At 40.0% G+C, this 25,291-nt stretch overlaps 1 protein-coding gene across 1 annotated transcript in view; it reads left to right on the plus strand.

Annotated features, from left to right (window-relative positions):
• Positions 1-2,569: 2,569 nt before the first annotated feature.
• The window catches only part of STX18 (syntaxin 18), a 62,815-nt gene continuing 40,093 nt past the window's right edge, over positions 2,570-25,291 (plus strand). The window contains exon 1 of the mRNA XM_026034202.1: positions 2,570-2,737. Coding sequence (XP_025889987.1) covers positions 2,570-2,737 — 168 coding nt within the window. The remainder of the gene's footprint in view (positions 2,738-25,291) is intronic.

Raw genomic sequence — 25,291 nt, forward strand, 5'->3', positions numbered from 1 at the left:
GTCTCTTCCCAACCTGCTTCTGCTGAGGCACAACCAATTGCCCAGCACAGGCATTTTAACATATTTACCTGCAACACTTACGGTGGGACTGTAGTCCTTTGTGTGTGTTTTAGCAATTTACTCCGGCCTTAAAAATCTTATATTTCAAGGTTAGTCCTTTCAGCAATTACAGGAAGCACCAGCACGTACTATGGAAACCTATCTGCTCCAAAGCTGGCTTTCAACTCTCCAAACAAGGTGGCTGTGAAAGTGCAAATAGCTACTGAGTAGATGCAGTCACTGTGTACAGGAAGCTAGGATCAAGTTCAAATAAAACTTCTGGGCAACAGTTCTCAGCAGCTGATTTTAAAGTAGTTGTAATGTTCAAAGCTATCTATTTATCTCTACAGCAGAGGCCCTGGGTATTATATACCTAATGAGTTAAACCACTTCAGCAATCTTCTTTCAGGTTAAAAAGGTATTTTAACTTTAAAGTTAAGTTAATACCTTTAAAAGGTATTAACTGTTCAGTCCATTTCTGATAGATGAGATCAGCTATACAGAATTTTAATACTGTGTTTCTTAAAAAAATGCATCTCTCTTTACTTCTTTGTGCTTGAGTGAAGGTTTTAAGCCTCTATATGTTCAAAATAGACAGTATAATATTACTGTTACTGTTTAGGGCTGTTTTTTTTCAGGAATTACTGGTCACATGCACACTCCTGTTTGTGGATGTAAAGCCCAAGTAAATAAGTAAAAAGAGAATAAGACATAATATTTGTCCTGAAGAATTTATAGCCAATGTCCTCATCTGATAAAAGGATTGTGTTCTTAACTATGTGTGGCTCCATTGATCTCAATGGGAATATTCACAGTATTCACAAAAACTATGCATGTGTATAAATCTTTGTGAAGTTGGGAGGTAAATTATGTTTTGTTTGTTAGAATTTACTTTGCTTTAATGATTTTTTAAATGAAAACCATATGCAGTATTTTAATTATTTATAAGTACCTGAATTTCATTAGAAAATAAACAAACTATATTATGTCAGGCAGCAGTAAAAAAATAGAAAAGATAAAGATCAACGTTTCAGAAGGACTTTTATATTCTTAAAGTTAAAAAGCTACATTCTATCAAAAAAAAAATCATACCTAATATGCATTTAAATAAATGGGAATATTTCAACTCAGTATAAATGCTAAATTCATTGAACATTGGAATGAGGTATATAGCCAAATATGCACAAAGCCACCGAGGTTAATTCTGCCACTCACGCTTCCAGGACCATATTATTTTAGGCCTCTTACTTCTTTTGACAAAAAGTTACTGATGCAAATTTCAGGTTTATTTCAGGAAATATATCTGAAAGTATCTTATTTATATGTAAATTCCTTGTTTTATTAGGTACATAATTTCCTAAAGTATCTCCATACTGTATTTCTTAATCTTAAAAATACAAAGGCATTTGGCTCTAGATAAGCTCAAATACTACTGTCATTCTTGGCATGAAAGGTCTGCTTTCCTTAATTGTCCATTTTGTCGCTATCTTAAATATATTTTCATTGTGAATCCAGCACCGAGGACAGTGACTTCAATTGTATATTCTTTTAATCAGAAATACATGTCAATGTTGCAATAAAAACACAGTTTAGAAGAGATCCATTTCAACAAAGCATGAACGACTGATCACGACGTAACTAACGTACAGCTAGAACTGAGGAGAACTGGAATGAAAGCGGGGTACTAATTAATCCTGGATGACAGCCCGTTTGTAGGGCGCGAACGGGACAAGCCAGTGCGGCTCGTTAAGCTGTGCTCAGCTGTGGAAAGGGCAGATCTGGGAGCCCGAGGAGGAGGAGAGGAGCTTTGCTGGTGTCAGGCGCCGTCGGACGGCGTCTGCCCAACGCGTCGCCGTCACCCGCGCGGCCACCGCGGGTGTTTGGTCTGGGCTTTTCCCTTCTGTGTGGCACCATCTCCTCCCAAGGCCTGTCTCCCTGTGACAAGGACTTGGTTTTGGGAACGGCAGTGGGAAGGTTATTTCACAGGGCTTCCTTGAGACGCAGTCATGTGAACTGCAGTCCCCGGTGTGATGTATGTCCCAGCGGGAAGCCGTATTCCCAAGGAGCCTCCATGTGCTGGGCAGGCCCCACAGTGTTGCAGCTGACACCCACCACGGCAGGGGGGTGGCAATTCCAAGCTCTTTGGAATGACTCTGTCGGGTGTTTACGGGCCGTGGTTGCCTGGCCAAGTCTCCTCGCAAATGCAGCTGCTGAAGCCTTTCACTGATACCCGGGGTGTTTTGTACACGGCAAGTGAGGCACAGGACGAGTCTGCCACGCGAGTCACTGCCCGGAGCTCCGCGGGCAGAGAAAGAGTAAAATGAAAAAAAAAAAAAAAAAAAAAAAAAAAAGACAGAAAAAAACCGAAAACCGCCGTCGGGCGGAAGTGCCTTTTTTAATTCTCGTTTTCTGCGGCTGCGCGGGGCCGCGCCGCGGGGCGGAACGTGCGGGCCGGGCCGCGTGGCGCGGGGACGCCTGAGCAGAGGCACCGGCGCGGCGGGGGCAGGAGGAGGAGGAGGAGGGGGGCGCCATGGCCGTGGACATCACGCTGCTCTTCAAGGCCAGCGTGAAGACGGTGAAGACCCGCAACAAGGCGCTGGGCGTCGCGGCGGCCGGTGACAGCGCCAAGGATGAGCTGCTCAAGCGCGGCGGGGCCGCCCGCGCCAAGAGCGACTTCTCCGGCCGGGCCCGAGAGGTGGTGAGTGCCGCGGCGCCCTCCCTCTCTCACCCCGGCGGGGCCCAGGCGTCCGGGGGGGCGGCTGTTGGGGGGCCTGGTGAGTGGGGGGCCCCGCCGGCCGCCTGCGAGGCCGCGCCGGCCACAGGGGTGTGACGACACGGGCCGGAGGAACCGGCGGCAGGTGCCTGGCCGGGGATACGCGGCGCCCGGGGTAGACGTGCTGGCCCCGGGGCGTGGGTAGACGTGTTGCCCCGGGGCGTGGGTAGACGTGTTGCCCCAGCTTCTCCCTGGCGTCAGGGGTAGACGTGTTGCCCTAGCACCTGTCTAAGGTAGACGTGTTGCCCCTGCCCGGGGTAGACCTGTTGTCCCAGCGCTCCCCTGCGTGCAGTAGTGCTCAGGGAGGCCGTCTCTGCTCGGTGTGCAGAGCTCATCGCAGCCTTTTGAGAATGCGAAAACCGCGGAGTTAAGGAGTTGTAGAGCTGAACGTGTCCAGGAACAAGGAAAAAATTGTGTTGTGCACATCAGTGCTGTAAATTTGTTGCAGACCATCTTCCACTCACTGCAAGCACAGTAGGGGAAGAGTTTGGCCTGGCAGCAGGTTTGAGTGCTGTGCATTTGTTTAGGTGTGAGTGAAGCTGTCTGTCCAGTGCATTCCCTGAGGAGAGGCTTTCAGGAAAGAGCATGTGAGGATGGCGGCAAAAGTATGTTGTGATGGCACGTGTGGGTTTAGGACTGCCCCAAGAGTGCATTGATAGTCTTGTTTCTGTCACTTGCTGTGTTCTGAATAGGTCAGTTTTCAAGGGCAGAGATTAATGTTTAATTTAGGTCTTAAATGTACTTTTTCAGGGAAAAAAGGTACTTAAATTAATGTTCTATAGCGCTTAACATTTTGAGTAGTTTGGTGATTGTTCTGAGGCTTAAGGAAGGATGTCAAGTGTATGCTAAATGAAAACATAATTATTAACTTACTTTTAAAAGATGATTTAAGTGCCTTGCTCTTGTGCTGACTCTGAGTTCTGTAGTAAGAGGCTATCTACATGAGTAAGACTGGTCCACAAAGCTATATCCAAGATTCTTGCAGATGATATATATATATATATATATATATATATATATATACACACACATATATATATATTTCTTTTTTTTCTGTCATCTCCTGATTTTAGCAGGTATTTAGGTATTCCAGATTCTTCAGCCTTAGAGCAAACAGACTTCTTCAGTATTGCCCTGGAACAAGGCAGCCTTTGTAATTTTTAACACAATTAGCGTGTGTGTGTGTGTGAGAGAGAGTGAAAGAGAAGAGAGAGAGAGAGAGAGAGAGAGAGAGAGAGAGAGAGAGTATGAAAGAGAGAGAGAGTATGAAAGAGAGAGAGAGTATGAAAGAGAGAATGAGAATTCCTTTTTTTTTTTTTTTTTTGAAAGGATTGAAATTCTGTCACATGGCAGCATATTGGCATTTATCTATGGTTAACACAATTGAGACTTTTAAATTTGCTGTTCAGAATTACTGGCTCTTGGGCCAATGCTGGACACAGGTTGTTACCCTGTATGGATTTTGTGCTGGACGGTGTGTGGATGCTTTACCAAAGTGTTTTGCAGCTATTTGCTAAGGCAGCGGAAGTGAGAAATTTGGGATTTTCATATTTCATTCTAGATGCTCTTGCAGCCATGGACTTCTGTTCATTTCCTGCAAAGCTTTAACTTTCTGCCCTGTTGCGTCCAGTACTGGCTGTGTCTGCACTTTGGTCCCATCTCCACGTTTCTAGGTTTCTGATCACAGAAATAGGCTGGATTCCAAATAATTTATAGCCTCAGCTGGACCCGTACTTGCTTCCTCACTCTCACTTTTATATCTGTCTCCTCTTCTAGGGAGCCAGTAGTCCCTTGACCTGCCTCCCATTTCTGGTTCCTCCTTTGTCTTCATCTTCCTCAAGCTCTCTTCACCCTCGCCTCCATCCTCCTCTCACTGCATATAGTCCTGTGCTGTATCTGTGTGCTTTTCTTCCTACCTTTTTCCTATTTACATCTACATTAAGACAAAGTTAAAAATCTGTTGCCAAGCATCTTTGAAAATGGTCCGATTTTAACGGGGAAGTAAAACATGTAAACTGCAGTTGAAGGGTAGAATTTGTAGTAAAATTAATGGTAACTTTCTTCCATTGATTATGAATGTGTGTAAACCTCCTTCAAAGACTTTAGTATATCCTTCATATTAAACATTTAGCTGCTTCTGCCAAGACTAAACAATTTAATGTGCAAGCGTAATCTTTGATACCCACATTAATTCTTTAATATGTTTCTAATTTTAAAAGCATCAAAAAATCCAACAAATCATTTTCTCCATACATACGATTACTTTTTTTTGGTTTTATTTTTAACATGAAGAAAACATCAAACTGTTATGATAATTAAAGATGATTGTCAGGATCCACACACAGTCACAAGAGGGACTTTGAGTAATTTATACACAGTTGGAGCTTTTTTAATGCCAATTGAGTAATAGTTGAAGATCTCCACTTGTCGCTCAAGTATGGAGATGTTGAAACACCCACGCTCAGTCTCTGCACAGACACTCTTTGCACGTTCCACGAAGCTGTTTGCAGAGAGCCCAGGTCTGGCTCTGCTCTTGCTGCAGGGACACGAGCCGGCTCTGCCCCACATGGGGACAGCCTAGAGGAGGTGTCCTGGCTCGCAGAGCGCCCGGCCGCCTGCCTGTCGCACCGGCTTTTCCTTAGCCTGTTTGTTTTGTATCTCTGCATTAATACGCTTGGTGCTGCTGTCACAAGTGACGTAGCTATATCTGTCGTACATGGCATGTGTTCTTTCCGCTTTTCCCCCAAAGAGTATGCGTTTTAGTAGGACTCCAGGTTTGGGGGAATGCTTACTCTGTTTCTCATTTTTATTTATTTGTTAATAGATTTGAGATCTAATTGGTACTTAGGAAGGCAGATTGAAGCAAAAGCTGGCAAAGTTGGAATAGTGGAATTTTGTTTTCTAGTTTTGCATCTTGCTTAAGACAGCTCTGTATCTGCCCAGTCTTTATGGTGAAGTTTCACTGGAAAATGTGGTTATAAAGTCCTGTTTTATACTGTCAGACTTTAAGTCTATGTACGTAGGAACTGAGTCAGGTGGGAAGAATGTGCAACGTAAGAACCTTGACTTGAATCAGCACTGTGTGAAAAACCTGTGTACAAATGGAGAGGTTATGTCTTACCTACTTTTCATATTTTGTTTACTCTTAGAAATACTTCAGCATTTGCATTTTGAGAAGCTTGATAGTTTCATGGTCAGATTTGCTGCCTTGTTGCAGCCTGGGGGCATTAACAGAGGTTTGCGTGCTTGAGACCTGCGTGGTGTCATGAGGATGTAACCAAGTTAACCAGAGACTGGGCAAAATGTGACTTGCAGAGGCTGCTGCTGGTGTCATCGAGCTGTGACTGAAGTGTTCATCTGTGACTGCTCTTCTACATCCCCGAGCACTGTGCTACAGCCTCCAGCTTTTCAAAGGGTTTTTATTTACCCCCAGCATTAGCTTTTCACTATTTTCTTCTCTATTAGCTGTATATGCATCAAGCACTGGGCTGTCTAGTGTGTAATAAAAGATGAATAAGCTGTACATGTGGTGTGTGATGTATGTTTTGGGGAGCTCTACTGTTCATTGTTCAGATACTGACTAGGACCATGATAAGAATTGGCTTCTGTGGGATTCCTTGCAAGAAATGGGCTTGCCAATATTTGTAACTTATGGAAGGCTCTTAGAATTTACGGTGTCTGTATGTATGCATGCTTTTAGGTTAACTAACACAAAATCAACAGAATGGCCTTTTTTCTGAGCCATTGTTATACATTGTGTGAGGGCACTGAGGTTTGCTTCTCAGCACTCTTTAGCCAGCTTTCCTGGTTACCTTGTATAGTATCAGATTCAAACTAAAATAGAGTTTTTTGCTAAGCAGTTGAGGACTGTAAGGATGAGAGCAAAAGTACTTAAAATCTTTGGACTGGAACTAAGTGTTCAACAGCAAATACAAGCTCCGATGGAACATAGACCTAGTTTATATGACATTTGGTGACTCCTTTACCATAGTCTTAAACCTACCATTTAGGATATTTTAAAAGATTGTACATTTTGGAAGTATTTGGAATTTTAACTTGTGTTTTAGGACAGTCTTAGAAAATTATAGTATTTAGGCCTTTCCTGATGCTTTTTATGGCAAGTATGAGCTGTTAGAAGATCATCTGTCCTGAACATATGCTTCTCTGGAAATATCTTCAATTTAACATGGATGTCTCCTAAATGTGCTGCAGAAATGCAGGAGGGAATGCTACAGCCTATTTATGTAAGTAAAGACAAATTAATAAAGACAGATGGAGCTTTATGATAGGTTTGTATATAACTGTGAATGGAGCTTTTTTGTTTGTTTTGTTGTAGGGAGATTAAGCAGGTATTTTGAAGCTTCAAGTTTTATGAAAAACTTAAAAAAAATGATGTGATAGAGCATAAATTCTTCAAAAGTAATACCAGATATATCCAAAAACATATCCGTGAGAATGGAAAATTTGAAAGGTTAAATGTTTCTACATTTCTAAATACAAAATTTCAGAATGATCAAATATGTATGTTTGAAGCTGTTGAATACATAAGGACGCCAGATTCATGAGGTTTCAACATCTGCTATTCATATAACTTCTGTGTATGAATTCTATAGGATGATTAACTGATTAAGAAAATGGTATGATAGGCCACTATTCACATCACGAATATGTTTGGCTGCTCTGTACAGATATTTAATGAGGAGGGAAAAACCCACATAACGACTTGCCTCCTAGTTCTTGTGAAAGCCACAACAACTGACATTGCATATGAATTTTGAAGAAATGTCATTGAATATGAATTTTGAACCAATTTTGGGGCCTCCTGACTTCATACTACATTGCAGTGGCTACAGACGGGTTTCAGTTATCTGGTTGTAATGATGTTTTTCTTGTTTTTTAATTCGCATTGAATAAAACAGCCTTTTTGTGCATTTCTGCAGAAGTTCAGCTCGTTTCTCACTGTCTGATCTCAGCCCAAAGGATAATTCCAAATAGCATTGCTATTAAAAGCTATCCTATTAGAAGAGAGAGAGCATTTGACCCATACTTCCAAACATTTTTTGGGGGAAGGAGAACAGGAGATAGAATGTCCTGCATATAATATTTGCAGTGGCTAAGTATTCACCCCTGTCATTGCAGTAATACAGCCTAGAAAACTGTGGGAAATCCCAAAGCTGGTGACTGATCCCCCAAACTGATGTTGTTGGACCACCTTGGGTAGCATGGCATGGTTAGTGACAAGGTGTGATTAAAGGTGAATGACTTTAAACATATGCTCTTTCTGAACCCTTTTGATCTATCTTAAATTATTTGAAGACAAATCAAGAACAAAATTTAGACACAATAATTTTGTAATGTACGTGGTTGGAAATTATAGTCAGAAGCCAGTGCAAGGCACAAATAGAAAAACTCAGGTCTACACTTCTGCTGGAATATTTCTGGAGATTTACCAGTCAAAAATTGAAAAAATTAGCTAATTAAATGTCAATTTCAAGGAATTCTCTAGAAGTCCCTAGGCCTTTCCCCAGTCCCTAGGCCTTTTCCCTGCCTGGCTCTTTGGGGTTGGTAGCTTAGGTGGGAAGCAGGTAGCCTCAACGTTCCCCTGTTGGTGCAGGTGATACCTCCATCCACCTTGTGTCACAGGTCATGGTGAGGGGTCCTTAGTGCCTTTGTACTAACAACAAAAGGTATATAAAATACTAAGTATTAGACATTTTATTGGAATATGAAATTAATTACTGCATGTCTGTTCTGAGCCCGTTTCAGATTGATGGTTGCAGAGCATATAGAATTACACTGAAGTTTTTGAAAAGGCCAAGAAATAGCTGGAATACTAAAACCAGCGGAGAGAATCTGGTGTCAGCTCGCCTGAAACAGCAAATAACACACAGATAAATGTTTGTAGACAACCCCAGCTATATCAATATTTAATTTCAATTTAGTTTGAGAGGGAGATTGCCAAATGAAACTCAAAACTACTACATTCTCCTGCCAGGGGAGCCCAAATTTCGGTATTAGTTGCCTGCATGTAATTGCTCAGCTTTTTTTGATTACACAGGCATGTTTAATAACACGTCAGTATTTATCGGAGAACACTATCAACTTCTAGTTATCTTCTGCAGTGTGTTTTTCAGTTGGGAATGCCAGCTAAAATTCAGAATGTTATTGAAGTGAGCATATCATATATATATATAGACTATAGGATGGGGCGTGTGTTTACCAGACCCAGTCCTGAAAACTTCTCGATGTTACAAGTAAGTAGTAGTTACTACTGCTTACCAAGTAGTTAAACGTTAAAGTCATGGTAAAACACAGCCTGTAAGTTGAAGACTATGGTCATGCAATAACCTACCTCTGTTGTGACTGAGTAGATGCTGCTAGGCAGAGCTACGAAGGAAATGATCAAAGATAGATTTACTAACATCAGCTTACATGGTGTTTTTGACTGCAATGATCACGTAAGAATAACTCCCATAAGACAGTACTTGGATGCAAGGGAAATATGTAGTGCTCTTGGTTTAGCCACTCCTAGATTTTATGAGCAATCAAATGCCAAAGTTTGGAAGGGTGGTGATTTTTCAGTTCACTTTGCTTTTAATGAGAGGTAAGTTCCAATCCGCTTGGCCCATAGCTGTCTTTGCTGGACCTAGTTCTGGTCCTCTCTCATGCAGTTCTGAGAGTCACTCTTCTGGAAGTTCTGCAGTTTGCGCTTCACTCCCGTGCACACATTTCCCTTCCCAGTTCCTGAGCAGGGTGTATTATTCTGGATTGCATTTTGTTTTTCAAATGGACAAGTGTGGGGTAGTGCTTTCTAGTGTTGCAAATTTATCTCTTTCCCTTTGCAAATCATGATTAATGTGTTTCTTTTATGACCATTTATTTATTTATTTTCCCTCTCATTTCCTTCATTATTCTTAGGGAAGAAATTTAACTGGAGATATGGAAGGCAAATAAGCAAATAAGGAATGGAAAGCTGACCTTGTTTAATGCTCTAGGATTAAATGCCAAGTCACTAATGTTCCCCAAGTGATACTTCTGATTTCAGCAGAGCTTCCATCAGTGACAGTGGTGAGGATATAGGTTGACCTTGGAGAAGGAGTGAGGAACCCTCCGCAGCTCTGGGAACTTGAGAAAAGTCTGCACAAATTCAGCTCTCCCCTCTGACCCGCTCCCGTCCCTCCCCCATTGTTTGTTTTAAGCCATGGGAATTATTTTCAGGATCTGGGTTGAATGTCAGGATGGAAAGCTAGCTTGGGAGACAGTTTTCCTTAGCTGCACGTAATTTCTGTCAGTTTGACTGGCTGGAGCTCAGGCAGAGCCAAGGAGTCCACAAGTATCCGGCGGCTGCGGTTTGGGTTGGGAGGGCAAGAGCTCCTCTGCCTTCGCCCTCTCCTCATCCCAAGTGAGGATAAGCTTTAGAGAAGCGTGTGGACGTAGAAGAAATCTGGTGTTTGTCCTATGCGGTGGCCTCCTTTTCTCAAATGTTGGTTCTGCTTGTGTGGTATCTGAAGAAGGACAAGTGGGGAAGAGTGGCAGGTTCTCAGGGACCCGAAATGGAGTTGTAGAAACACAGCAGAGAGTGGGCAGGCTGAGCATGAGGAAAGTCAAGTATTAAGAGAACACAAGCGGATAGGAATATGGATGCAAAAAGAAGTGAGAGTGAAAAATAGAAAAAAAATATAGAAGATGATAGAATACATCTAAAGTAGAAGAGAGAGCAGAAGGAGAAGTGGAAGAAGGAAAAGCAAGAATGAAACTTAATGCTCTGGTGTTAGTGAATATAGTTGATTAGGTTACTGCTTCCCTGAGTTCTTTAGCAAAGTTTGTGGGAAAGAAGAGCTTATTGCTTTGAGATACACAAATAACGCGGGAAGTCTTGGGCTCCTTGTTTATAGTGATTTTTTTTGTTTGTTTTTTTAAGTATGATCTCATGTATGGAACAGAAATAAATTTAAATTTAGGCAGACCCAAAGGGGTGTCAGTGTGGTTCTTTGGAGAAATACTGTTGGGATTTATTTTTGCATATACTAGCAATGAGGACACAAATAAGGATGTTTCCCTGGAAGTTAGTAACTCTGAGCTTCGCATTCTCCTCATCGCCTGCTTCCAAATGGGCCAAACTTGGTGGATGGTGGCGCACGGAAGAACTTACCATGACTTTTCCTAGCATAGTGCAATTATTATTTTCGGTGTTTATAGGGTATCCTGCCAGTTATATTGAGTGGAGGGGATGTTCTTTTCATTTAGGATGTGTGAGGAATACTGATTCCATTGGTAAATGGAATTTACCATTAAATCCAGACTCAGACTTCAGTTTTCCCCTCCGTGACAGTTAGCTAACAATTTCTGAATCATCACTGTTGTTAACTGTTTTGAACTCTGTGATGCATTAAAACACGAACAAACCAGAAGATACTGTAATTTAGGAAACTAGCTATGGTTTATGCTTTTGTCATCAGCAAAAAAAGAATGTTTAAGCTCTCTTAATCTCGGGTAACACAGGCTTCAAAGCTTAAACACTTTAAGACTACACACAGAAATTGGGAACAAGTTGTTGCTTTCAGCGCGTTGTATGAGACTGTTTTATTTTTAGTGTTAATTTGGGCTGTTTTGGGTCCTCAAGTTACTGCTGCAGTGTTGAGCCACTTCCCTGTGATGTTGATAGTGAGCGGATTAATGTTTTGGGAGCTTCCCTGTAGATGAAAGGATATAAATTTTCAATAAAAGATCATATAATTGCATGCTGTGTCTTGGAAACTTCTGACCGTTATTCCTGAAAATATTCTGCAGGCTGGAGAGCATTAAAGTCTGAAATGGGAGCGTTAGCAGTTAAAACAATTAAGGGGTGAAAATTGGGGATAGGGACTATTGGCAACAATTTTGGGGGAGCGGTCTTTAATGTCAAATATTACAGTTGAATATAATTGCCTAGAATTTAAAATTGTGGATACTTTATTGAAAATGGCATTTTCCCAGCTGCAGGGTAGTGTGGCAAGGAGTGTTCTTTTTTTTTTTTTTTCTTTTTTTTTCCCTCCTGCACCAAAAGCTGCTTTGTAGCTGTCAAACTACAGCTTAAAACTACGTTTATCTTGTGCTTTTTTTTTCTTTCCTTCTGCCTCGGCCTCTTTCCCTGGGCCAGAGGGCGGTGAGAGCAGCGCAGACACACGGAGGCACGGGAGCTGTTCACACTGAACCCTGCTCTGTTCTCACAGATGCTCTCTGATATTTATAAAAATAAATGAACCATCAAACAGATACGGTTAAATCTATTTAATGTTCCTTCCCAGCTTCTCTTTATCATTATTAGTAGTTACCTGCTTGAATTTTTTCTTTTTTGGTTGACTTTTAAGCAGTTTTGAATGTGGGTGTAGTTTCACTGATTCATAATTGAAGATTTTGTTTCTGAGTGTAACTGACTGCGTCGTCAGGGATTCGTCTTTCCGGACGAGGTCACTACTGGTACTGAAAGTCTTGAGTCTGTTGGTCTGGTTGAAAATAAGAGAGAGGCTCTTGCTTTGTGGCTTGCTAAGAAAGAAATGACATTTTAATCGGATTATTGGAATTCTAATATAGAGTAGTAGTCTAACTAGAAGTCAAATATGGTGTCTTTAGCAAATGAGAAGTAAATTAGTGCTGGATTTCTTGCTTTTTCTGTGTGTGTAGTAGCAGCAGGTGCCCTGGGAGCACCCACATATATGGCTCATGGCAAGGAGCTGGGAGACCTCGCGTGGTCTCGGAAGGAGATGAGGGCTGATTAGAGCGATGTGAAGACTCGGGAGTTGATCAGGAACTTGTTGAAACAGAGATATTAGACAGAGCTCTCCCTTTGACTCATGTTTAGGAGTTTTTTTTCCTGGCACTTTGCTGAAAAAGAAACCCAGCCGTGTGAGCTGCAGAGGCATAAAGTGTCAGGAGGCTCAGTAATACACGTATAACTCAAGGGATGTTATATATTATATCTGTCTTTTGCATAACTAATTCACTTACATGAAAAATAAACCATACTAGCAGGCCGACATGTGCAAGGCAAACATCTAATGGTGATGAAAACCATTTAATCATTAGCGGTGAAGCAAATATTTATTGCAAATAAAAGCCATGTCTAAAGGCGCTAACGCTGGCTTTTGGAAACGTTGCCGTGTGCGGTATCTGCGAGGCCGTCTGTCCTGTACAGTAGATATTGCTGAAAATTGCCTGGGAACTGGAGCTTGTGACTGTGAGCTTGGAATGTCCTGTGGATAATTAAGTTGTGGTCAGGCTTTAGAAAAATACAAAGTTCTCGAACTATGATTTTATAAACATGCTACAATAACATTTCTTTATATTTAACAGTTTCGAATAGAAAGTCGATACTCTCGCGAGGCAGTGATTAAAGGTAAAACATCAAGAAAGAGAAAATATTAAATTAAAACTTCACTTAGAATGTTGACAGTTGGCTTGTAATATTAAACAGATGTGCGTGCGCTTGGGACAGTCTCCTGGGAGTCTCTTGGGACTTAGTTGTATACCCCTTTTCAAATAACAGCTACAAATTTTTTGATGAAGACTCCTTTGGTTATTTTTGTTATATGTTTTTCTTCAGGTCGATTCAGCTGGATAATGTGATGCGCCCTGTATTTTCTGTTGTTCAAGGCACAGCATTTCTGTGTGCAGACTTAATCTGAAGCACAGCTAATTCAACTGTATAAAAGATTTATTATATCTGTGTGAAGATTGTTGGGCTTGATATTATTTTCACATGTATAATAAGGAATTTTTTTTTTTTTTTTTTTTGGTCCTGGTCGTGGGTATGATAGAGAATAACTTGGTCTCTTTGGCATACAGTAAATATTGCACATAGGAGTCAATATCAAAATAGTGAAGTTTATGCTTTTAAAATGTAAGCTTATTAAAGCATAGAGGGGATTACCAAGTAAAGGAAAAGAATATAGCGATATTAATGCTGCTGTAGCACCTAATCCTGATGCCAGCCTTTTTCAAAAGAATTTTTTTTTTTTCAGAGAAGAGTCTGGAAAAGTTTCAATTGAGAAACATAAGCTCATCCTGTTGAGCTAGGGCCTGTGATCATAAGAGAAAATATTCATGTCCATAGACTTTTATAGAAAAGCAAGATGCTGTGTTATGAATTTGTTGTGGTATAATTTAATTGATGCCTGATTTGATGGATTCTCCGTCCCTTAATCTCAAAATCAAGTGCAAATATTCTGGAAGTATTCAACTGGACAAGCAATGCAGGAGTTAACGCACAGGGCTGCCTTAGGAATTCCTCTTTGCATGTGGGACACCGCTCCATAGCAAAGCACAGAATTGGATCCTGGTTTTCCAAATCCCTGACTACTGCTCTGGTGACCTGTGACTCTGATCAGTCTGACCTTAGACTATGTGAACGTATGAGTATTGGGCCTTTGTTTTTAATAGCAAATGAACTCGGGGGAAACAATATGTTGAAGTATTTCTAAAACAAAATAGCCGTATTAAATTTAATGGGGCACTTAATCTAGTTATCTGCTACAGAAGGTACTGCAAAGTAAGCATCCTCCTTTTTGTGTTTTTGTTTTCTTCTCATTTGTTCTTTACAGATTTTGGAGGATATATGAATGCATAAAGGTGGCTAAAGGAATTTGTTCTTAAAAGAATGAAGGAAACTTTAGCTTTTGCAAGGCATTATATGATTAAATAATTCCCCTTCCTTGCTGTAGTCTGAATACCAGCTGGGTGTCATCTGTGTGCTTTGGGTATCTACTTTCCTTGTTTTGCATATTTTTTAATTTGCATGAAGACACTGTGAGGTACCACAAAGCAAATGAGACTGGCTTGTTGTAAGAATGCGCTTCATTTCTCTTGGTGATGCTATTACCACTTCCTAAGATCTTTAGCTCACTGGGTTTAGGTGGGGGATGCTTAAGAGAGCTGAGATGCTGTCTTTGTTTTGAGGAGAGCCCTCATATGCCAAGGAGCGTACGGAAAATACAAGGAAGTGCACCAAAGAGATAGTCAATATGGGAGGCAAGGTTAGAAGGAAGGAAAGGAAAGGGAAGGAGGGAAGGAAGGAAGGAATTTGGTTGGCCTGGCATAAATATCACACTGGCAGATTTCTGTTTTATAGTGTATGGATTGCACGGAGCTGTGGTCCCACCATGGCTTTACCCAAATTGTTGGGTGATTTATTGTCCCTGTCCTGGAAAATTACAGTAGTTCTTGGAGTGGTTTGTGGGCTCACACAAAACACTTGAAATATTAAATATAATTTTCTTTAGTAGGTTTTTTTAAAACTTTGAATGAATGGATGAATAAAATGTGTCCTTTTTATATAGCTCCTAATTTTATATATAGCTTCTTATTTTAAGTATATGTATTATATATAAATTGTAATTCTGAATAATTTCCCCATTATAAAGAAATACATATAAAAGCATCCGTTAAAGTTACAGAAGGAATAAAATACACATATTGCATGGAATTTAAATTCTGAATAAATTTGCTTGCTTGTTTTTGATGCTAACAAGAGTCACTAGCGTACTCCAAGGACCAATTTTTTATTTGGCTATAAATGATGGCTGTTGCTGTTTTTTTTTTTTTTTTTNTTTTTTTTTTTTTTTTTTTTTTGGAGCAATTATCAGAGAAAAATATTATTCTTTTGCAGGCTTTTTATGGATTGAACTATTCTGAACAAGATTTGTACCAATCAGTTTTTAAAATATATCATTAGAGTTTCTGTATTTAGTGAGGCTGGTAAGTTGTAAGGATGTGAGTTTCTGTATTTAGTGAGGCTGGTAAGGAGGATTTTAGGCTGTTTTCTGATGATGGGCAAAATGTGTCAGCGCGGATATCCCAGGGAGTCTGCTGCTACATTAAGAGGCATCTTTCTCCTAGAGCTTCTGTGGTAATTGGCTCTGACTTCAGCACTTGGCCCTGCCCGGGAAGACTTGAAATATGGCAAACAAAATACTAATCATGTGAAATCATGAGAGCTCAATTGCCATGCTCTAAAGCATCTTTCCTTGGCAAACTTGGAGACAGAGGTGGATTTCATTAATATGCTGCCTGTTGGCCTCATTACCAGTCCTTAATTGCTAAATCTCTGATGGACCAACTCGCCAGGTGTCTGATCCTGCAAAGACAGTGGTTTGACTGGGGATAATCCCAGTGAGGCATCGTCACTGATGAGACACAGATTTATCTTCTCACAAAGATGCTCTTGTCCAAATTCAGCCTTTGGATAGGAAATTGTTTAGAATAAAATGTGTATATAGATACATATACGTATTTCCTGCATGAACTGTTATAGAGCCTCTGGTGGAGTGGCTTCATTCTACTTTAAACTCCTATTCCAATAGCTCTGAGAGTCTTTAACTGGAAGCAGGACTGGGTCATCTTTGCTGAACGTTTAAACTTGCAGCTAAGGAGGCATCCAAAGAAGTAGGGGAGGACGTGGGATGAAGCCCAGATTGCCCTGAATGGGCTGCGTAGCCACAGGTGTCTGACTGATGACAAGATTTCACCAAAACACATCTCAACAGAATAGAAGTTTAATGCCATGGTTTGTTTCGTATTTTGTCTTGTGAGCAAGAGCGAGGATGAAGGCACCCAGAAATACTGAGTCGTAAAAGCAAATTCTTATAAATTTTGACAAATGAGATAGAATTGAGTAAGAACATTAATAACGTGAGTTACTCATACTTTTCAAAGATACTGTTTTGAGGTGAAAAAAGTGTATTTATATATAATAAACTTGGATAAAACTTTTAGTTTTTCAAGAAAGTACATTTTTGAAAATATGTAAGAGTTGTAGTAATTAACCTACATGCACATTTATAATTCTAGAAAATGGACAGCTTATTACATTCAAAGACTGGATCTGATAGACCCAAATTGCTTAAAACATCAGTTATTGAAGATATCCCCCTGGGAATTTGAGAAACCATTTAACAGATGAAAGTACATTTTGAAAAGTTTGACCTTACAGGCAATCATAAAATGAATCCAAACAGCTCTTTCCTCCCCTGAAATGTACAGAGCCCATCTGTATCTAATCCAGTAATTACAGACTGAGTTCAATTACCTTTTCAAACTTGGAGCAGACTGGAGACTAGGCAGTGAACAAACATAGGGTTTTGTCTAGACCTCAATTGACCACAGTCTAAAACTTGAATTTATATCTAATTTTATTTTTAGTTTTGTTTGATATTTCTTAAAGGATTTATTTTGCTACCTAGTTGCCAAATCATTAAAGTTCTTGATTCTTGACCTAGTGTTTACTGCTACATTTTGAGCCTGGTGAAGTTAATAATATGACACCAAGGCCTAAGTGTTTCCTGGGTAAAGCTCTTTAAATGCAGCAAAAACTTGGTCCATCAGCTGTCCTGATTCTGTAGCTTTGTTATCACTGCAAGTTATGAGAGAGTCTGAAGAAAATGATATAATTTATAGTCCCTGCTCACATCAACGTATTTGCACAGATTTAAGAAAAAAGCAAGCAAGGAAAAACCTGTGGTGGTGGGTTTTGCTCTTTTAGGAAAATGAACCCTGAGCCTACTAGGCTGTAATTTTGCTGGTAATTGATGCTGATTAGAAACTGTCAAAAACTCTTTTTACCAGTTTATTTATTTATTTCAGTTGGAGCAAATGTGAGCCACACACATTTGTCAGAGAATAGATACACAGCTACGTGCGCTCTGTGTGTATATACAAGCCCACAAAATATACAACCCACACTATAATATTCTTGTCTCTGAGAAATACGCTGTGCTCTCATCACCGTGTTATGCATAATTCTGTTAACATGAAGGGCTGGTTCCTGCTACGATAATTTGTGTGCAGCCTTAACCTGAGGAGCCTTCTGTGCAATAGAGCTGCAGTGTTTGCATGGAAGGCTGCTGAGCTCGACGGACCTGCTCTACCATGTAAGGCTTTTGTTGCTAGAACAGCACTATTCCCTATTCCCCATTCCCTATTTCTTTGCTAGCAGTAGAGGGGCAATGATTATGGGTAGAATAAACTCCCAGACAGACTGTATTTTTAACATACAACAATTGTACAAGATGCTTTTGCCGGAGTTATGTCCCCTGGCAAATAAAGACTCTGGTAATTGATGCATCTAATTTAACTCACCCATTCACAATAGTAGTCCGTGCTATGTAGTAGTTGCTGTAATTAGTAAGGATGCCGTTGAGGGTGACTTCCAAGTCAAGGCATGTTTAGCAAATGTGACATATTGTTCCAGGGAGTAATAAGTTTGATGTGAGAAGCTTTTGATGTTTCATTACCTTTCCTTGTAATATTTCAGAGTAAAATGTTAGCATGAAATGTTACGTATCTGTAAAACTGAGATTGCATGTGATTATCCCGAATATGTTTTGTTCCTAGGTTTTATAAACAGAGAAGTTCTCTGTTACTTTTCTTCTGTGATGTACTGTAGTTTTCTGGATGCGTGATAACAGTCTGATAATAAGAGAGATATCTGATGATCATAATCATAACTTTAAAGCAAAAAAATTTTAACAGTGTATGATGAGAAAATGGGTAGCAGTTTTGGTGTATTAGCCTGTTACTGTGGGGGGAAAAAAGCTTGTCCTACACCCAGAAGTAAGGAAATCCCTACTTCATTTCCAGCCCTTCCTCAAAATCCTGTTCACAGGAGAACCTGCTGTGTTCTCCCTGTTTAGCTCCACGCTGGGAGCTGAGGTGACCTTTAGCTGTTAATAGTGAACATTGTAATCTATTGTATAGTCGTATTTGTATGAGTGGGTTTATCATGCAAGATAAATATGTTTTTTGAAAAATCAAAAAAACCCCCAAAACCAAAAATATTCTTGTAAGCTCCTCAGCACTTTTTTTGTTTCCTGTCATAGTGGCTTATAAACCATCCCGCTGATATTCTGGCAAACCCTGTAATCACCAGGTTCCATAATTCAAAGTAAATTCATTTAACATTAAATATCAATTTCTGCTTTTGTATTTTTGCTTAAGTAACACTGTTACGGCTTCATAGCAGTTTGAATAAAAATATATCATGATGCTGAACCTCTTCATTTCATTTTATGAAACTTCAGTGTAGGAGAGTATTGCAGGAGCTAAAGCTTTCTAGACCTCCTGCTGCAGCTTCTGAAAGTAAACTCGGGCAGTGTCTTGCAGGCTGCAAGTTTCCTGCGACGATGGATCCAGATTTTGCACCGTGTCCACTCTGGTCTGGGTAATCTTAATTCCAAGATGTGGCAGTACCCCTTTTACCCCCTTAAATGTTCCTGCATTTAAGGCCTACGAGGCTTCTGCAATGGCCTGTTATTTTAGTGAAAAAATAATTCCTATAACAGTTAACCAAAAAAAAAAAAATTACATTACAGTAAAACTGAGAAAATAACCTCTTTATAGTGTAGTGTATGGTGTCTCTCAAAATATTTTCGTGATCTTTATCAGCTCTTTGTTTGTCCCAAGTCAGGGTTGGTGGCACCTTTTGCTCTTCAGCACACACTTTTTCTTCTTTTTTTTCCCCTTCTTTTTGCTGCCGTTGTGCATGCTGCAGTGAAGTGCAGGATTTCAGCTACGTCATCGCGTGCAATTAGCGCTGCCTAATACGTGTTCTGCCTTGTGTTTCAGACCTTATGTATTCGTAGTGGAAGCGTAAGGAATATGAGGGAAAACCAGTCAATATCGTATTTTTACTTGTAAGGTTTTTCACAGGTTGATGCAAAGGAGGATTTTTAAAGTGTAAGTATTGGTCATGGTGCCTCAGTGCATAGGCACCCTCTGCGTAGGAACTAAGAATACAAGATCTCACAGTTAGGTGGCAAGGACACGTCATTTAATTGCTTTCACTCATGTAAATATATGAAATACATATTTAATTATTTTCCTATAGTATCATTTTGACTTCTAAAGAAATTCTAAAAGAAATATTGAGTAAACTGCAATCTCTGACATGCACTTTAGTAGAAAATACTGTCTTTTAAGGAGTCATCCCGTTCTCTCCCATCTTCTTTATTTTTCCCAGCTCTTTATTTTTCTAGTTTTGTGCCTTGATTTCTGGCTCCGTTTGTTGTATTTTGTCATAACACTTTGTTCTGTTGCAGTCTGTCCTCAACAATTTTTGTATCCTAACAGAGTATTTTCTTTGTTCTCGTTGCATTTGATTTCTTTGGGACTGTCTTGGTTTCCTGAATTCCTACCAGCACATATCAGAGCTGAGAGCTGCTTGTTTATTTGAATTGTAAGAAAATTGGAGTTGCAGGAGGTGTCAGCTGCTTGCCCACAATTACCCAGTCAGTAGTTTTGCTTTCTTTGTGCAGCAGAAGGCAGCCTTCTTGTTTTGTTACTGTCTAATTTGCCCCAGAGAAATATAAAGGAAATAAAGGACAGTTTGTCCAAGCAAAGCTTTAAACTATGTAAGTTATTTTTCCTTACTTGTCTTTTGCTGTCATCATACCTCTGTCTCATGGTTTTGCTTTTTGACTTTTACTTTCTTTGGCCTCATTCTTCACATTAATAATGGCTACTAATTAAGTAATAAAAAGCCACATGCATTTTGTTCAAGTTACGCTTTTTTATTTGGTCAAATGTAAATTCCTTAAGTTTAAGTGTGAGAAACTAGATTTGACCTCATAGTCAGGGACGGGGCAAGGTAATACTGTGTGTATACACTGTTAAAAGCCAAGTTACATTGTTATAATTTCCAATATAGACAAGCCATATGTGTGTGTGTGTGTGTGTTTTGTCCTGTTTTTTTCTTATCTTTTCTCCCTCTGATAATTTTTGTCCATCTTTCTCTTCAGTGTTCACTGTTGCCCTAGTCCTGTCAAACACCGGAGCTGCTTATTGCAGAAACAGTGTTTGTAACACTTATAAATGGCCTGAAGAACATTCAGGACAAATAAAAAATGAATAATATCTTCAGATGACTGTGGTAGCTGGGCTTTTTCCGTGTCCATGCAAGATGCAGCTGGATGTGCTCTTCCATTGGCGTTGTACTGGAGGCGAGGGCGCTTGGAACGGCTTGGCTGCCCGTCGGCGGGTGTTTGTGGGGAGCAGGAAGGATAATGGTGGGTGCTTTGGTTCTGCCGCTGCTCTGCTGGGCAGTAAAAGGCGATGCCAAAGGCTTCGGGTCACGCGAGCCCTTTCTCTGCTAGTGTGGGCACCTGCACAAATTGAGAGGGAGCATTTTGTGGGGGATATTTTTAACATTTTCACTTACTGATTCTTCTTAAAGAAGAATATTTTATGTCTTAGTAATTTTCTTTATTGGTTTTGTTTCTTCCCTCCCATTGTGGTTTTATTTATTTATTTATTTATTTATTTATTTATTTATTTATTTATTTATTTATTTATGGTTTATGGCCCTGAAGGGGCAATCCCCATTCTTGGGTGCTTCCAGGTGCTAGCTCTTCATGTGTCTTGCATTTGCACTGTTAGCCAAGATACATCTTGCACTTTTTTGTTTTTCCTTGCTTTTTTAATCTCAGACCATTCCCTTCTGCTGCATTTTTTTGATCTCTTCCATTGTCCTTTCAGTTCTTCCCCCTGCTTTGCTACCTTCAATTTTCAGTATTGCCTTTACATGCATGCCACAGTAAACTAATGATCCATCCTTCCATCTGCCCTAGCTTTACCTTTGCAGGACTTTATCATACCTGGTGTTGATGAGTCTGCTCGTATTAAGTTTTCTTCCCATTGATTAGTTCTGATATTTTTAATTTTCATTTGCAGCATTATGTATTTCATTAATTTATTTCATCTTAATTTGCTGCTAAGGTAAATCTACCATAAAGAGCTGTGTTATATTTGCTTTCCTCTTCATGAAAATACATTTTACCCATGCATGGGCATATTGCTTAGACATCAATTAAATATCAAAACCTATGCAGACTGTAACAACTCCTGCACAACCTAGTTATTACCAGTGCTTTTCTGTATCATTCTGTCATTTTTTCACTACATAAAAATTGGCAAGGTGAGATGAAATGCATTGGCCATTTAATCTTACCAAAATCTTCTCCATAACCCTTACGGCCTCCCCCAGGAGCTCTTACACAGCTTGCACGTATCTGCTCCTTGCGGTGTTCTGGCTCTGGTTATTCGGTGGGTTTTCCTTGCTCTGCACAGTACAGCTGTGGTCATATGTCGACTAGCGTGAAGTTGTGGAGACTGTGGCCTCTATGGAAGCTGTAACATGCTCTTGAAATATGAAATGTGGTTTTGCCACAGGCTGCTGTTTAAAAACTGCGATGTTGCTCATAAGGAACATTCTTAAAAACTGGGAGGAAAGTAACTGAGATTGTGTATTTTTGCTTTGGTTTTTTTTCCCCTCTGCTAGCTCTCCTCAAGTAAAATCTAAACCAATTGTGTTGCAAATTAACATCTGCATTGCAAAATACCAATGATGAGTTTTAGCAGTTTGTGTCTTCCGAAGGTCTCCTCATTTATGGGAGTTGCAAGAGCAGCCGCGTGGCCGTGGGGTGACCAGCTCCCCCGCAGCCTGTGTGCTTGGTGCTGAGCTCCTGCGGCCTGTGCCTGTCAATATGTGTGTGCCCCACCTGGCCTCCTCAGGCCACAACACACTGCACGGGGCTTGGTTGCATTTGTAGTCATTTAGTGATTTCGGAATGAAGACTGTTTCTTTTTTTAGTAGCCATGAGGATAACGTAGTAGCCTATGGCCCTTTCTGCTTGGACACCTCTTTGCAATTATTATTATTATTGACTAAAACCTCAGATTCAGCACCTCAGTAAAGATGGTGGTGTGTCTTGGTTGCTTGCTTTTCTTTCAGCCAGCCCCTTTCTTCTTCATGTTCCTCTATACTAAGATTTCTGTATTAGATTTTTTTCTTGGATTTTTTGTCTACTTTTTGTTTGTTTGCTTTGGAGGTTTATAGAAATAAAAATAAATGGAAGAAATAAGAAGTTTTCTCCCCTTATCTGTGCTTGGCATGTGTTCTTTTCTAAAGGTCCATAACCTTAAACAGCTTCCTGCTAGTGTGAGCTCTGAGCTGTGTGAGTTGGGAGGCTCGGTAAAGACAGAAATGGAGCTTACCAAGCTGAATAATGCGTTGCCAGAAGAGACAGCTTAGAAACAGGTGAGTGGGGCAGGAATGGGCCGCTGAAGGTTCGTATTTTGCAACGTGTTGCTGGTTTGCTATGGCCATTCATACTTCATTTCTTTGGGTCTTTTTGCTATATCTAGCATATCTAGCATACGATTTTGTATGCCCCTGATGAGCTTGGAGTTTGGCTGAGTCTCCTAGATCATTCACCTTATAGAGCAGGGAAGAAAAAGGCAGGGGCAAAGCTTTTATCTCCCGCATTAGCATTGCTTAAGATAATGCATATTCATGTTGCATTACCCAGTTGCTTAGCTCCCCCCAGTCGGCTCAGAGGTTGGTCTTCTCCTGGCTAATAATGCTGGTCTTGCAAGAGAAGCATCAACAGCGCAGAGCCTCAGCGGGCGCAGCTTTGACGTGTGTCTGGCCTTGCTGCTGAGCAGAGCTGCTCGAGAAAGAAGGACTTCTGCAGAGCACTACGAGGTGCTCATAAGGGAACATGTGGTAAGTTAAGAGTCATCAGGTTATGGGTGCAGTTGGAAGGGCTGAACATCTTTCCTGAGAGCATAAATGTGTAAGAGGAAGGGAAGGGAGGGCAAGGAAAACTTGTGGTTTACTTTCTGTGCAAGGAGAAAAAGTTACTTTGCCAGGAAAAGTGCCGTGCATTTCTGTGTGAGATTTTGGAGGGAGCTCTTGTTCAAATATTGGCAGTGTGTCATTGCATTACCTTTTGTTTGCTTGACAGTAAAAGTTAAAGCTGCTGTGAGTAATACTTGGGTTTCTGGCTGTGAATTAAGAGCTAGATTCCAGTTTTGTGCAAATGAGGTGTTACAGGGGATCTGCGGGCAAAGGTGTGTGGAGGAACCCAGTAACACTGCAGATTGGAGTCTGGTTAGATTATTAGGTGCATTGAAGAGCCAGTCGTGTGTTTGGATAGAAAATCTCATTATTTTATGTTTTGGTTATGAGATACTGCTCTTTAAAATGAAAGCATCTCTAACTGTTGCTCTTTCGTATTCACTTGTGTTCCTCCTATTTTAGAGGACCTTTGAGCACGGAGTATTGCCGTTCTGGGAAAGCTTGTCTTTGCCACAGACAAAGAAAACGTTCTAAGTTATTCTCTTTTTCTTTCTTTTTTTTCTACATCGTGGAAAAATTACCTTTAAGCAGGAGGTATCTGCTTTTTAAACTGGGAAGCTAGAAAGCGATTTCTAGAGGGGGTTCTGATGACTTCAGTGTTGTTATGGGCAGCTACTACACTTTCAGAAACTTCAAGCTTTCAAAACACGTATTTTTCTTTCTTTCTTTCTTTCTTTCTTTCCTCTTTTCAGTTATATATCTCTTCATTGTGTAGTAGGGAATCATCTCTTTTAGCGCATAGTAAATTTTCTAGTCCCAAATAAGGTTGAAATTAGTTTTTTTCTCCTATATTCTGATATTTTCCTAATGATATTTTTAAAGTAGATTTCTGTGGTAGATTTTTGGAAAACTTTTCTAGGCTTTGCACTATCATTATTTTTTCCCCTGATTTTATATTGTAAAGCACATCTATATTACCTCTTGCAAACAGTGTAGTGTATTTTTTTTCTTTTTAATACTAATGATCCTTAGCTCTTACTTGACTCAGCTATAAATATTTAATTATTTTAACCTTGACTTTCTCCATTATTATTCTGTTTGTGAGCCTGCAGATTGCTGCAGCATTTCATGCAATCTTGTAAAATATTCCCATTCCATAGTGAGCAGGGTGTTTTTTTGTCTGTTTGGGACTTTTTTTGACCATGCTGGAATTTCAGAGCTGTGCTGACATAAAGTGATTTCCAGTTTGTGGTTATATGTTCTCTAAACTTTTGTTACATGAAAACTCATTTAAAAAAAAAATTCAGCAGTCTTCATGATATTGTAGGAGTTTCTCTTGATTTTAAAATGTTTCTTACATTTCATTTCAGCTGCTTTAGTGATTTTCTTTTCCACTGATCAACACCCATCTTGAGCAGGATGAAAACACGCAGGAATCCGGCTGTTGCTTCTGGTCAGTGAAGTGAGTGGGGTTAAGCTGGGAGAAGCAGCCCGTCAAGTAAGCTCCTGTGACTGGGTGCAGAGCAGTCAAAAACCAGAAACTCGACTCATTTGCAATAGCTATGTTCTGATTTTCATTAAATAAATGATGTTTTGCTCTATTTTGTTTAAACTCAAGATTAATTTCTATGGTTACAGGGGATATAAATCTCCCGATTGCTTTTAAAAGGGATTGTTTATTCAGAATGGGGGTTGACAGCCTCTCCTTAAGAGAAGCTATTACTTATTTTCTGAAGTTTAACTGCTTAAAAAATATTTGTAATGATACCCCAAAGGCATCATAAAAATGTAAAATAATTATACTCAAAAATAATCAAAATTACAGGAAATAGACATTTAAAAAACCTTACTGAGACTCATGGCTTAGAGGG

Source organism: Nothoprocta perdicaria, unplaced genomic scaffold, assembly GCF_003342845.1.
Source record: "Nothoprocta perdicaria isolate Ctin4 unplaced genomic scaffold, notPer1 scaffold_14, whole genome shotgun sequence".
Classification (NCBI taxonomy): domain Eukaryota; kingdom Metazoa; phylum Chordata; class Aves; order Tinamiformes; family Tinamidae; genus Nothoprocta; species Nothoprocta perdicaria.